This window comes from Prenolepis imparis, unplaced genomic scaffold, assembly GCF_030444845.1.
Source record: "Prenolepis imparis isolate NDT839.2.m4 unplaced genomic scaffold, iyPreImpa1.0 SCAF_243, whole genome shotgun sequence".
Classification (NCBI taxonomy): Eukaryota; Metazoa; Arthropoda; class Insecta; order Hymenoptera; family Formicidae; genus Prenolepis; species Prenolepis imparis.
The window spans coordinates 36,550-51,213 of NW_028141401.1; the positions used below are offsets into that span (position 1 = coordinate 36,550).

At 30.5% G+C, this 14,664-nt stretch overlaps 2 protein-coding genes across 3 annotated transcripts; one reads left to right on the forward strand and one right to left on the reverse strand.

Moving 5' to 3' along the window:
* The first annotated feature begins 363 nt into the window (after positions 1-363).
* On the forward strand, positions 364-14,185 carry LOC145948110 (cytochrome P450 4C1-like). 2 transcript variants are annotated; one of them, XM_083057867.1, is made up of 9 exons: positions 365-610; positions 833-939; positions 1,189-1,279; positions 4,388-4,576; positions 5,225-5,294; positions 5,551-5,677; positions 5,757-5,820; positions 13,586-13,680; positions 13,762-14,185. In XM_083057867.1, exons 1-9 carry the CDS (start codon positions 439-441, stop codon positions 13,843-13,845), a joined length of 999 nt encoding a protein of 332 aa, XP_082913993.1. In that variant the 5' UTR covers positions 365-438; the 3' UTR covers positions 13,846-14,185. The 2 variants fall into 2 exon arrangements, with proteins under 2 accessions (XP_082913994.1, XP_082913993.1); XM_083057868.1 differs by lacking the exons at positions 833-939; positions 1,189-1,279 and having other exon boundaries at positions 364-610.
* Positions 8,190-12,374, reverse strand: LOC145948108 (uncharacterized). The gene is made up of 3 exons (XM_083057866.1): positions 11,201-12,374; positions 8,439-10,999; positions 8,190-8,332 (listed from the first exon to the last, which is right to left on the reverse strand). Exons 1-3 carry the CDS (start codon positions 12,372-12,374, stop codon positions 8,282-8,284), a joined length of 3,786 nt encoding a protein of 1,261 aa, XP_082913992.1. The 3' UTR covers positions 8,190-8,281.
* Positions 14,186-14,664: the final 479 nt, after the last annotated feature.

The window sequence follows — 14,664 nt, forward strand, 5'->3', positions numbered from 1 at the left end:
TACTTATATGTGGTGGTAAAACATCATAGGTTCTACAGCGCAATAAGAATGTCAATTGTTGGTTCGCAGTTCGCAGTTATTATTTTTTTACGCTTGTTGATCCATGTTTTCATCAATAATGTGTAGTCATTGCCGTAAATCCTCGAGATTGAGTGGAAGTAGCCTTCCTCTGATGTGAGCTCCATAATTAGGTCCAAGAGCGTAAAAACAGTAGGTGTGGCAGTATGTTAAATCAGAATCACCAGTAATATAAAAACAAATTGTATAATATAATATATATTCATATATGCCAATGTTAGATTTATTTATATCGTCTATTTACATATTTGAGTGGGAAAAACATAATAAAAGCATTGGTTAGTCGATGATATCCACACATTCATAGTAATATAGATATCAAATCATATTATTATTTCGCAGTTATCATTGTTCAGTGTAATGATATTTGTAAGTATTGTACTAATTATTTTGGCATGTATTGCCACAAGTTATTTTATCTTAAATTACTGTCGCCGACAATCTTCCATTAAAACAAGAAACACTCTACCTGGTCCAAAAACATTTCCGATTATTGGAAGTGCCTACTATTTTCTGCAGCGGAGTTCTCATGGTAATATTAAAAAGATAAAAATATATTTAATTATAGAATAATGCTTAATTTATATAAAAATAATCAAACAAATAATAGGAATAAATATTTAGAAATATGTATATCAGTATTGCAAAATAAATATTATTATATTGCATTGTGTACAATATAATAAAATGCAGATAAATTGTTTCTTCTATGTAATTGTTTCTTTCATGTAATATATTATAAAACATATTTTAGAACTTTTGGATATTTTCATTAAACTAGCAGAAGATTATCCGTCTCCATTTCAATTATGGATCGGCAACAAGTCAATAATTGTAATATACGAATCAGATCAAATACAGGTAGAAATATATAATAACACTTTTTTTTATGTTTTATTATATATACTAAATTACTTACGTTTTCCTATATAAATAGATGAATATCTATATATTATATAAAGAATCTATTAAAAATAAATTATTTTTATATTTTTATAATCTTATATTTCTCATCTAATCAAAATGCTTTTCTGAAGTTTATAATAATTGTCTAAATAACGGAAACAGATATGTATTATAGAAATATTTTTAAAAATGTATATGTTGTAGACAATTTTACAAAACAGTCATTGTTTGGAAAAAAGTATAATATATAAATATTTTGAACCAGTATTAGGCAAAGGATTAGTTACAGCCCCTGGTAAGATTTCTTTTAAAAAAATTAAACATAATTAGTTACTTTTAATAACTCATTTTACACAATAAAGTAGTTATGTCACTTTTACTGAATAATTTATTTGCATATTTATAAATTGTACTAGGCGCATTTTTAAAGTAAAATCCGTTTTGAAATAAAAAAAGGATCTCAACATATAAAAATAATTTATTATAGTCAAAAAACTTGTAGAAGCTTACTTTATTTTTCCACATAATCACCATTGACTTCCATTCATTTTTGATATTGTTTCAACAGCTTCGTAATTCCATTGTTGTAAAAGTCCGCCGCCTGTGTCTTGAACCAGTTAGTAATGCTGTTCTTTAGTTCGCTTTTCCTTTCGTTTTTTAGTTCGCTTTAGGAAATTGAATAGACAATTCTGAAACCGTAAACCGCTGATTTTCAATAATTTTTGTATTTACTTCTTCCTTCTGTCATCATTGTTGGCGACCGTTACGCTCTTCGTCATAAATATTTGTTTATCCTTTTTTAAACAAACGACACCATTGTCTAACTTTAAAGTCATTCATAACATTTGGTCCAAAAACCTCAAAAAGTTGTCTATTCAATTTTTTAACGGCGAACTAAAAAAACGTTATTAATTGGTACAAGACACAGGCGGCAGACTTTTACAATAATGGAATTACGAAGCTGTTGAAACAATATCAAAAATGAATGGAAGTCAATGATGATTATGTGGAAAAATAAAGTAAGCTTGTAGAAGTTTTTTTGCTATAATAAATTATTTTTATACGTTAAGGTCCTATTTTTATTTCAAAACGGACCTTACTTTAAAAATGCGCCTTGTACAAATATTTATATTCACACTTCCACGATGGCGTATACATTTCAGAGACTTTTTATCATTTTTTAAATATTACATTTGCGCGCGCGCGCGCGCGCGTGTGTGTGTGTGTGTGTGTGTGTGATATATCATCTTTCAATAAATTTTGTAAAAAAGTTCTAACTCATCGATTATTTTGATTTTCATATAGTAAATAGAATTATGGATCAGTAATTTGAATTATATTGCAGACTTATAATTTCTAAGATACGACATTTTGTATAAAATATAAAGGCACTTTGTATAAAGTATAAAGATACTTTGTATAAAGTATTTCGCTCATATATTTCTGATTATATTCAATTTTTACTATTGTGAGTTATTGTATTGAGTGTTATTCATCTTTTTGTTAATATTTTTGTTTATGTTTATTATTTCATCGTTCAGTATAATTGTTATTTTATCGCATCAAGATATTTCATTTATTTCTGTAAGTTCTTAGACAGCTTTCGATATGCAATTATACAATATTTTGAATCTTGTTAAAAATAAAGATAAATTAACAAACCTTTTTATTTGAATATCGCAGAAAGTTATTCTTGAAAATATTAAATTTCCATGGTGGGAAAAAATAAGTATGTCGGGAATATATACTCTATACATTTGTTATATTATAAAATATAAACAACTATATATTTTATTATCTTACTGCAAAATATACATGCGTGAGCAGAGAAGAAGCTGTGTTCCTTCTTCTGTAGTCTCCACGGCAGAAAATTTTAATCTAATCAAAACAAAAGAAAATGTTTAAAAAATACCGAATTTGGCCTCCAAAGGTGTAAGTAAGAGGAGTAGTGATTTTGTAGTTTTTTTTTTTTTTTAGAGGAGAGCGGGAAGAAAGTGCATTTTTAAAAACATACAAAAACAATCTAATAATAATTAATTAATTAATTAATAATAATAATAATAATAATAATAATAATAACAAAACACCATACCATAGTACAAGTGCAACAACCATCATTGAAAATGAAGAATACAAACTATACTGTGATATAACGAAACACACGAAACCTGGGAATTATTTCTCATATAGAGACTGGTGCCTCATATAAGGAGAAGTCTAGCTTTAATTTTTCATAACATGGCTATAAAGTAAAATATCGAAATAAAAAAAATGCATTTTATAGAGGATGAACAATACATTCATGACATCTGATCAGAATTTCCAGATAACGTTAACCTTTTTACAAATAAATCTCAAATATCGCAAAAAAGCCATTTTTGCGATATTAAACCTCAATTACTTCTAAAACCTAACATGCTAGTGAAAATTGGCTTGCGGCATCGTGTTTAGTATTCAAAAATCTATCAGAAACATCTTGTCTTGTTTAAAATAATGAAAAAAATATTGTTTGTAAACTAGTGTTATTATTATTATTAATTATTATTAATTATTATTAATTAATTATTATTATAGATTGTTTCGATATGTTTAATAAAATGCACCTCCTTTCCCCCCTAAAAAAAACACAGATGCATTTTGTGGTAGCTCGATACATCATGTTGTTGCTCAATTTTCAAGATGTTTTCTATACCCAACGAATTTTTTCATAGTTTCATTCAAGAGATCAAAATCTACAAAAAACATTATTCCTTTTACTTACACCTTTGGGGGCCAAATTAGGAACTTCTTTAACATCCTCCTTTCTAGTTTTTTTTTTTAATATAAGTTAAGTTATGAGATTAAAAATTTGTATTATATTACAATTTTTTCGGAATTTTTGGATGCAGGGGAAAAGCGGAATCTTTTCTTCGGCCACGTACTTTGCAGTAAACCAAAACAATATAATAAATCGTTCCACATAAGTTCAAAGTTTATACTTTCCTTTATATGTAATCCTTGTGACTGCTTTGCATAAAAGTGTTACAAACTAAAAAAATGTGAAATTATACAATTATAACATTAAAAGTACTAATATTTTTGAATATAATATGTCAAAGTTATAAAAATTGATAACCACGAATAATTTATATACATTACTCTTAAGATATATATATATTTTTTTTAAACGGTTTAAAAAGTACAAAACTTTAAAGAAAAAAATTTTAGAAACTTAGAAGAGTTTATATATAATGTGATACGAGAGAAAAAAAAATGAATGTAAATCAAAACTATAATATCTGTGAAAATCAGAGTGGTTTATGACGTATAACTTATTTGCAATATTTCTCATCTTTCTTTCTCTTTATTATTTTCTTAATAAAATTTCTTCTTATTAAATTCTTCCTAATAAAATTTACTTCAGCATCTATGTGGACTAAACAACGAAAAATAGTGGCGCCAAGTTTTAATACAAATATGTTACAAAAATATTTTGATATATTTGTGGAACAATCTTTAATATTTACGGACAAATTAGAAAAAGTTACATTAAACGAGAATGAAGTTTTTCTTCTTCAAAATATAACAGAATATGCTCTGTCTACTGCGTGCGGTAAGACTAAGTATTTTTATTCATTTGCAGTATTTTAAACATTTCGTATCAAAATTATTATAACGAATAAATGGCACCGTAAAAATGAGAAAATTTGCTAATGATGAAAAAAGCCTACACGTTACAACGATAATTACATTCTATAAACTAAATACTATTAAACGCAATTTATTTAAAGTTAAAATTTTAAAGAGTATCAAATTATGTATTAATTTTGTAATAGCAAAATCAGATTTATAATATTTTATTCAATTTAAATATAATTATAAGTCTATGAAATAAGTATAAAAAAGTATCAATTTGTTTTTAAGATTTTATGTTTTTATGTTTTTATTTTCTTATATTTTAATAAAAAGATATGCAAAAATGCTGTAAAATATCGTTAAACATTTGACACTAATATAAATTAATAATGCAAAAATTATAACAAACAACAAAAACAATGAAATAAGCACAGTTTTTCACAACTGGTTGCTATTTTCAAATACTTGTTAAAAAGGCATTTATTTTCTATTTTGAAAAATTACATATCACATTTATTTATTAAATCTAATGTTTAATATGTAACTCAATATAATTAGTCAGTTAGGTTAGATATACTATTGGTATCTTGAATATTAAGTTTATTTTTATATAATTGTTATAAAGCTACAATATCGGACATAAAACTGGAATATATATCGAATTTAATCAGTCAATGTTTCCAATTTATAACAAGGTAAAAAAAGGTTTTATCGTAACTTTATACAATATCAAAATGTACATTATTCGTAAAAATAAATTTATTTAAATATTAAAAAAGTTTATAAATGTATTTATATTACTAATTAAAGGTTTCTTATAAATAGATTTATTAATATATAAATAGAGAAAACAATATTTATTATTAACTTCATTGTTGGAATTTAATAATCACAATTAGTTAAATGCCTTCTTACATATCTTATAAAATATTTAAAAAAGATGTTTTTCAGTTTCAAACAAATTGTAAGAACAAGGATGAAAAATATATTTTTATATTCTAATTTTATATTCACTCTCACTGCTACGGGACGAAAACAGCGAGAAGTTGTAAACTTCTGCCATTCAATTATAAATAAAGTAAATATTGCAAATATTATTACTTTAGCTTACATAGCATATTATATATGTATATTACACAATCTCTATTATTACACAGTTCATACAACAGCAGATATATGCATTAAATGATTTGAATACCAAGAATGAAAGTGAAACAAGTCGTAAGTTTATTATTTTATTTGTATCATTTGATCTTACTAATTATAATATTGCGCAAAATAAGATTTTTCTTAGATAGCTTTAGATAAAATATTATTAGTGTGTTTTACTATTAAAATACTTAATTTTATTCGTTGATAAATTGTCATTTTTTTACTCCCGCATTATTTTTAATATTAATTTTCAAAGTAACTGTTCGATAACAATAAAATGTAATTTTTGTACGTACCGAACGTAACTTCTTAACTCTTATTCCAAGATTAATATTAATTCTTTCTATATTCTTGCTATGTATAATCCTTCCTTGTTTTACGACGTTATTTCATATTATGTACAGGACTGAATGTAGTACAGGTTATATAGGAGTTGTCTTCATCTTAGAAACAGGAACCAGAATATTTATAGGATTCAAAACAGGAACCAGGAAATATATATATATATATATATCTGTAAAGAATTCCTGCGTCTCTAAAGAAATTAGGAAATATAATTAAAATATGAATTAAATGATATCACCGTAAGGCAAGATAAAAATGATTATGGATAATATCACCGTAAGGCAAAATATGAATAAGAGTTTTATAGTTTTCAGTTATCACCTTTTAAGGCAGAGAAAATATTAATCAGCTTTGATAAGATTAGATTGATAAAAATATAAATCACCATAAGGCAAAGATAGAATTAATTTGATAAAGATATAAATCACCATAAGGCAAAGATATATTAATCACCATAAGGCAAAGATAGAATTTGTTTGATAAAGATATAAATCACCATAAGGCAAAGATATATTAATCACCATAAGGCAAAGATAGAATTTGTTTGATAAAGATATAAATCACCATAAGGCAAAGATATATTAATCACCATAAGGCAAAGATAGAATTTGTTTGATAAAGATATAAATCACCATAAGGCAAAGATATATTAATCACCATAAGGCAAAGATAGAATTTGGATGATCACCTTATGGCTAGCCTCAAATAATTGGCTTGATGGAAGGTATCGACTATCATGATATGTACTTACATGATGTCCCCAATTGGACAAAGTCGACCTTCCTAACCAGATATATGTAATTAACCAAATATATTTCGATGTATCTCTGATGATCTTGATATTTCCGTACGATGCGCATCGTGTCGATTCAAACATAAAACGAACCACGATAAACAGCTGCATAGCAACCAGATCTTTTTCTTTTCTCACGGCACTCTATGAAAGATTCGAATAGACTTTCCTATACATTTTCTCCGCCCGCATTCAACAATAGATTTGTTGAATGAATTTCAGGATCAGTTGGGATAATACATAATTTTGTTATAGGTCTCTTGTAAATAGAGTTTGCAGTTTTCACTGTAACAACTCTGGTTAAACCGTCTGGTCCTGGATGTAAATGTATGACTCTTGCGAGGGGCCACTTTCCTGGCGGGTAACGCTCATCCGTAATTAATACTAAGGATCCTTCCTTTATTTCATTCGAAGGGTGATACCATTTAGAAATGGCTTGATACCTTTGTAAACACTCTATAGACCATCTTGACCAAAAGTGATCTACTTTCTGTTTAAGTAATTGCCAGCGTGAAAGCAAAGATGTCTTTTCAGTTAATAGACTCGGTTCCGGTAATGTAGTTGGTGCTTCTCCAATAAGAAAATGTCCTGGAGTCAGGGGTGAATAGTCAGATGCATCATCTGATAAAGGACATAATGGCCTTGAATTTAACACTGCTTCTATTTGTACAGTTATCGTTGTCATTTCTTCATACGTTAATATAGTATCCTTTAAAATTCGTTGTAAATGAAATTTAATAGATTTTACAGCTGCTTCCCACTTTCCTCCAAAATGAGGGGTTGATGGAGGATTGAATTTCCATTCAGTGTTATCTTTAACGAGAAGATAGGCAAGGTCACGTAATTCATTAGAAGATGACTTGAAAAAACGTCTTAAAGTTGCATCAGCTCCAACAAAGTTTGTTCCACAATCACTTTGTAGCGTAGCACATATACCTCTTCTACCAGTAAATCGTTTATAGGCAGCTATAAATGCATCAGTGGTATAATCCGTAACTACTTCTATATGTATTGCTGATGTTGTGAGACAAACAAATATAGCTAAATAGCCTTTATAAGTTTTTGCCGCTCGCCCTCTCCAAGTCTTCATTATCACGGGACCAGCATAATCTAAACCTGTGTTATAAAAAGGTCTTGCTGGAGTCACACGTGATGATGGTAATTGACCCATGAGCTGTTTCGCTCGAATTCCGCGATACCGTGCACACCTTCCACATCTTAGGATGTAAGAACGTACAGGTGCTCTTCCACCGATAATCCAATATGAACTTCGTAAAAAACCGAGAGTAACTTGAGTACCTCCATGTAGCGTCCTTTTGTGAGCATCATCAATAATCAAAGTACTTAACGAAGATCTTCTTGGTATAATAAGTGGATGTTTTGTGTCAGACTCTATCTGTGCATTATGGAGACGACCTCCAACACGAAGTAATCCTTCATGGTCTATAAAAGGTGTAAGGCGAATCAAAGGGTTGGATTTAGGCAAATGTTCTCTATTAGAAATTATACGAATCTCGTTCGAAAACCATGCTTGTTGTACAATTCGTACCCAAAAATTACGACTCTTCTCGATTTCCATGGGTGTTATGGGATGTTTAATCAGTGTTGATTGTGATTCTCTACGGAGACAACGAATAAATCTGCGACAAATAGAAGTAATTCGTAATAATTTCATGAGTGAAGAGTACTTATCCAACAATTCCCAGTATAAAGGTTGATGGGTGACAGCAATCATGACTTGTCTGGATCGTTCTTCCAAACCAGTTTCCGGTAACTCTTTACACTTGAAAGAAGGCCAAGATGATGGAGACTCAGAAAGCCAATTTGGTCCTTTCCACCATAGATCAAATTTAATTAATTGATCTGGCCTTAAACCACGAGATGCACAATCCGCAGGATTTTCTTTCCCAGGAACAAAATGCCAAGATCCATAAGGTAATAATTCTTGTATAGTAGATACACGATTACGAACAAAATCTTTCCATTTGGTTGGATGAGCCGAAATCCAAGAAAGAGTTACAGATGAATCAGACCAACAAAACACCGATACGTCAGAAAGTGCTAGTGCTTTTAAAGTATGTACAGTTAATCGCGCTAATAACAAAGCCGCAACAAGTTCAAGACGTGGAATCGTAAGCCGTTTAATTGGTGCAACCTTTGTCTTGGAACAAATCAGTTGAGTAGATATTTTACCATCGTTACTGGAAATTCTTATATAAATCACAGCTGCCATGGCTAATTCTGATGCATCTGAAAATCCATGAATTTCAACAGAAGTACTGGAATGAACATAACCAAACCATCTAGGAATTGCTAATTGATCTAGATGCTGAAGTTGTTTTCTAAAATTCTCCCAACGATATTGCATGTCTTGAGAAAGAGGTTCATCCCATTCAATCTTTCTTAACCAGAGTTCTTGAAGAAAGATTTTGGCTGTTATGAGAATAGGTGCGATAAGTCCTAATGGATCATATAATTTTGCGATTTCAGAAGAAATTATTCTTTTAGTATATTTTGTAGTAGATGTTGGTAAAGCTGAAAAATGAAACGTGTCCGAGTCGGGTCTCCAAATAAGACCTAATATCTTGCAAAGTGTAGATTCAATTTCCACAGCAGATGACGATTCTTCACATTCTTCACCCGACATCGACATTGGCAGAATCTCTCTACAATTACTACTCCATTTTTGTAAAGGAAATCCACCTGCTGCACATAATTGAATAAGTTGATTGACAATCTCTTTAACTTCCGAAATTGAATCCGCTCCTCCAAAGATATCATCAACATATCTTCCCTTTGTCAAAGGAATAACAGCCTTAGGAAAATGATGACCTTCGTCGGTTACTAATTGTTGTAATGCTCGTAATGCAAGAAACGGAGCACAGACAAGTCCATAAGTTACAGTTGTGAGTCTAAAAGCTACCAGTTGATTTTCAGAACCTCGCCACAATATCCTTTGTAAATCCCAATCGTCAGGATTAAGAGCAATTTGTCGAAACATTTTAACTATATCTGTAGAAAAAAGAAATCGATGTGTACGAATCCATATAAGAATATCTGAAATATCTGTCTGAAGTTTTGCGCCTGCGTGAAGCAGATCATTAAGAGAATAACCACTGTTTGTACGGCTAGACCCATTAAAAACAACTCTTAATTTTGTGGTACGACTGCTTTCTCGAAGAACTCCATGGTGTGGTAAATAGTGTATAGGAGAATTATTATTTCCGGAAATATCAGCTAACATCATATGACCCAATGTTTTGTATTCTTCTATGAAATCAACATAGAGTTCTTGAAACTTGGGATTTAAAGTAAATCGTTGAAATAATCTATTGAGACAACATAGTGCCTTTTGTTTTGAATCACCCAGAAGTGAAGGATTTGATTTTAGAGGAAGACGTACAACATATCTTCCAGTAGCATCTCTTGTATGAGTAGACAAAAAATGTCGTTCACACTCTTCTTCTTCCTCACTTAATTTAGATTCCGTTGTAGTAGGTAGTTCCTCTTGATTCCAAAATCTAGCAATAAGATCTTGTAAATCATGATCCAAAGTACAATGATACGTTCTTGCTGAATTAGATAAATCATTTTCTGATATTGGTCCTGAAAGAACCCATCCGAAAATAGTTTGCTGAGCAATAGGCGTTGACAAATCCCCTCGTATTAATCCTGGCAGAATTACCGAGCCATAATTATCTGAACCTAAAATGATATGAATATGACCAGAACAAAAAAAATCAGGATCTGCAAGTTGAAGTCCAGCAATATGAGACCAAGTATGACAAGACGCGTTAAAAGGCGGTAATTTAGTTGTTAGACGAGGTAACACGTAGGCTTCGATTGTACAATTATAAGTTGGATCATAGATGGACTGTAATTTTATTGTAACACTTCCTTTAGTGTGACCGGAATATGTACCACCGACTCCAAGAAGTGGTATTGAAGCTGAACTGCGTTTTAGTTGTGCATGATTTACTAAATTTTCTGAAATAAAAGATAATTCTGATCCTTGATCTATTAATAAACGTACTGCAAAATTTACATCTTTATTTTTATGTAATATGGCTCTACTCGTAGCTAATAACGTAAATTTTGGTAAAGAATTTGCTTGTCCAGATTAATGAGCACATAATTTGTTTTGTCATTCTATTGAAGGTTGTGACTGAGGATTTTCTTTAGATTGAGTAGATTGAGCATTATCTATCTTAGATGATTTTTCACCAAAATGTTTTGATGAAGACACGTTGATGTCATGAATTGAAGTATGATGCTTCTTTCCACATTTGAGACATCTTTTTAAAGAATTACATTTGCTTGCTACATGTGGGCCAAGACAATTAAAACATCGTCGATGCTTCATAATAATATCCCTTCGTTGTTGCTGAGTTTTCGAATGATATTGATCGCACTTTGCTAAAAAATGTGAAGATCCACATAGCGGGCAAATGAAAGAATTAGTAAAAGAATTTTGATTAGATGATGTAGCTACATGAGCAGCTATTTTTGTACGAGACTTTCCAAAAGAGGAATGATCCTTATCCTTATGTGATCCAGAAGAAAAAGTATTATTATGTAAATTAAGATTCTCTAAAGCTCGTGTCCTCCCAATAAGAAATTCTTCAAATTGTAAGTAAGTCGGATATGAAGAGGTTGAACCAAGTTTAACCTCCCATGCTTCTCGAGTTTCAGGATCAAGTATTCTTACGAGCTGATGTAATAATAATGGATCCCAATGATCTACTTCACAGTTCAAAGCACGTAAAGCACCAATAACTTCTGATATGGTTGTCAAAAGAGTTCTGAGACCTTGAGCGCATTTTGTTTTAAGCGGCTTTAAATTTATAATTCTATCCAATTGAGTAGTAATCAAAAATCGTTTATTCTCATATCTTGAAACTAATATATCCCATGCAACAGTAAAATTTTCATCAGAAATAGGCAAATTATACATTAACCGAGCCGCTTCACCAGTTACACATGTCTTCAAATAATGCATCTTCTCAACGTTTGATAAATCTTCATTATCGTGAATCAAAGAAACAAATAAATCATGGAATGATCTCCATGATTGATAATCTCCTGAAAAGCTTGGTAATTTTATACGAGGCAATGCACTACGAGGTAATTGTGAGGTAGATGATGCTACATGTTCCGAATGAGTAGGTCGAGATTGCCGATCTACCGTTTCTAAATCATCTCGATATGTAAGTAATTTAGCACGAGAATATACATAAAACGCTTGACAACGTTCATACACGTGTTCTTTAATATATGATTGATCATTATTCTCAGAAAGTATCTCAAGATATAAATTTTCATGTTCTACTTGAAATTTAGACCAATTCTGATCAAGTAAATCCAAACGTGTATTAATTAATTGACGATTTAAACGTGAAATTTCTACGATATCAAAATCCGCTGCATCTTGTATTAGATTAAATCGACTTTTTTGTAAAGCGATCTTTGCTTCTATATTAGACATCTTGAAAAGCTTGGTATCCGGCTCGAAGGACCAAAAAATGTTCGATAACAATAAAATGTAATTTTTGTACGTACCGAACGTAACTTCTTAACTCTTATTCCAAGATTAATATTAATTCTTTCTATATTCTTGCTATGTATAATCCTTCCTTGTTTTACGACGTTATTTCATATTATGTACAGGACTGAATGTAGTACAGGTTATATAGGAGTTGTCTTCATCTTAGAAACAGGAACCAGAATATTTATAGGATTCAAAACAGGAACCAGGAAATATATATATATATATATATATCTGTAAAGAATTCCTGCGTCTCTAAAGAAATTAGGAAATATAATTAAAATATGAATTAAATGATATCACCGTAAGGCAAGATAAAAATGATTATGGATAATATCACCGTAAGGCAAAATATGAATAAGAGTTTTATAGTTTTCAGTTATCACCTTTTAAGGCAGAGAAAATATTAATCAGCTTTGATAAGATTAGATTGATAAAAATATAAATCACCATAAGGCAAAGATAGAATTAATTTGATAAAGATATAAATCACCATAAGGCAAAGATATATTAATCACCATAAGGCAAAGATAGAATTTGTTTGATAAAGATATAAATCACCATAAGGCAAAGATATATTAATCACCATAAGGCAAAGATAGAATTTGTTTGATAAAGATATAAATCACCATAAGGCAAAGATATATTAATCACCATAAGGCAAAGATAGAATTTGTTTGATAAAGATATAAATCACCATAAGGCAAAGATATATTAATCACCATAAGGCAAAGATAGAATTTGGATGATCACCTTATGGCTAGCCTCAAATAATTGGCTTGATGGAAGGTATCGACTATCATGATATGTACTTACATGATGTCCCCAATTGGACAAAGTCGACCTTCCTAACCAGATATATGTAATTAACCAAATATATTTCGATGTATCTCTGATGATCTTGATATTTCCGTACGATGCGCATCGTGTCGATTCAAACATAAAACGAACCACGATAAACAGCTGCATAGCAACCAGATCTTTTTCTTTTCTCACGGCACTCTATGAAAGATTCGAATAGACTTTCCTATACAGTAACATATAGAATTCTTACCATAAAACTGAGAAAATAATAAACACACTTATACAAAATATACGCGCACGTACGCACAAAGAAGCTTTAATTTTTTTAAATTACATTTTTTATATAGATAAATCGCTTCTTCGCATTTTATTGGAAACATCTTATAAAAAGAAGATGACACAAGAGATGATCCAGGATGAAGTATTTACTATAGCATTAGCGGTAAATACAATATATTTACATATAATTGTAACTATATACATATAAAAACAAAGAAATAAATATATAAAATTTATTTATTAGGCCACCGACACAGTCGCTCATACCATAGATTTTGTGGTCTTAATGTTAGCAAATTTTCCAGATATACAAGTATGTATATATTAAATTTATTTAGATATAATTTATACACTTATTTAAAAAAACGTAGCATTGCGAATAATATAGATTTATAAAAATATAAGAAAATATACATATATATATATATTAGGTGTACAACTTTGCTTCCGCCGTTTTCCTATAGATAGCTTTAGCGGTAAGTAGTGGTCGAAATAAATAGATCATAGACGTCATGCAATAAACTTGGGCATCTGTCAACATAACCCCATAGAAACATTAGTCGATTTGTGTCTGCATCATAAAGTTATTCTCGATTGAAAATGTCAGTTTACGAGCCAAATTCTCGTCATTTGCGGGAGATTATTCGGTTTGGCCGTCGACGTGGAAGCATGGCCGGGATATCCCCATGATTTTCTGCGCTTGGGGTTATCGTAATGAACCCATTTTTCGTCCCCAGTCACAATGCGATGCAGAAATCCCTTCTGTCTTTCAAGCAACTGTTCACAAGCAAACAAACGCCGTTCAACATCTCTCGGTTTCAACTCGTACGGCACCCAATTTCCTTGCTTCTGAATCATTCCCATGTCTTTGAGGCGTTTTGAAATTGCTTGTTGAGTCACTCCCAATGATCGTGCCAATTCTTCTTGACTTTGACTCGAGTCTTCATTAAGTAATGCCTCCAATTCTGCATCTTCGAAAACCTTCTCTCTTCCACCGCTATGCCGGTCTTCGACGTGAAAATCACCGTTCTTGAAGCGTTGAAACCACTCACGACACGTTCTTTCACTAATAGCGGTCTCACCATAAGTATTTGAGAGCATTCGATGAGCCTCAGCCGCAGATTTCTTCATATTGAAGCAGAAAATT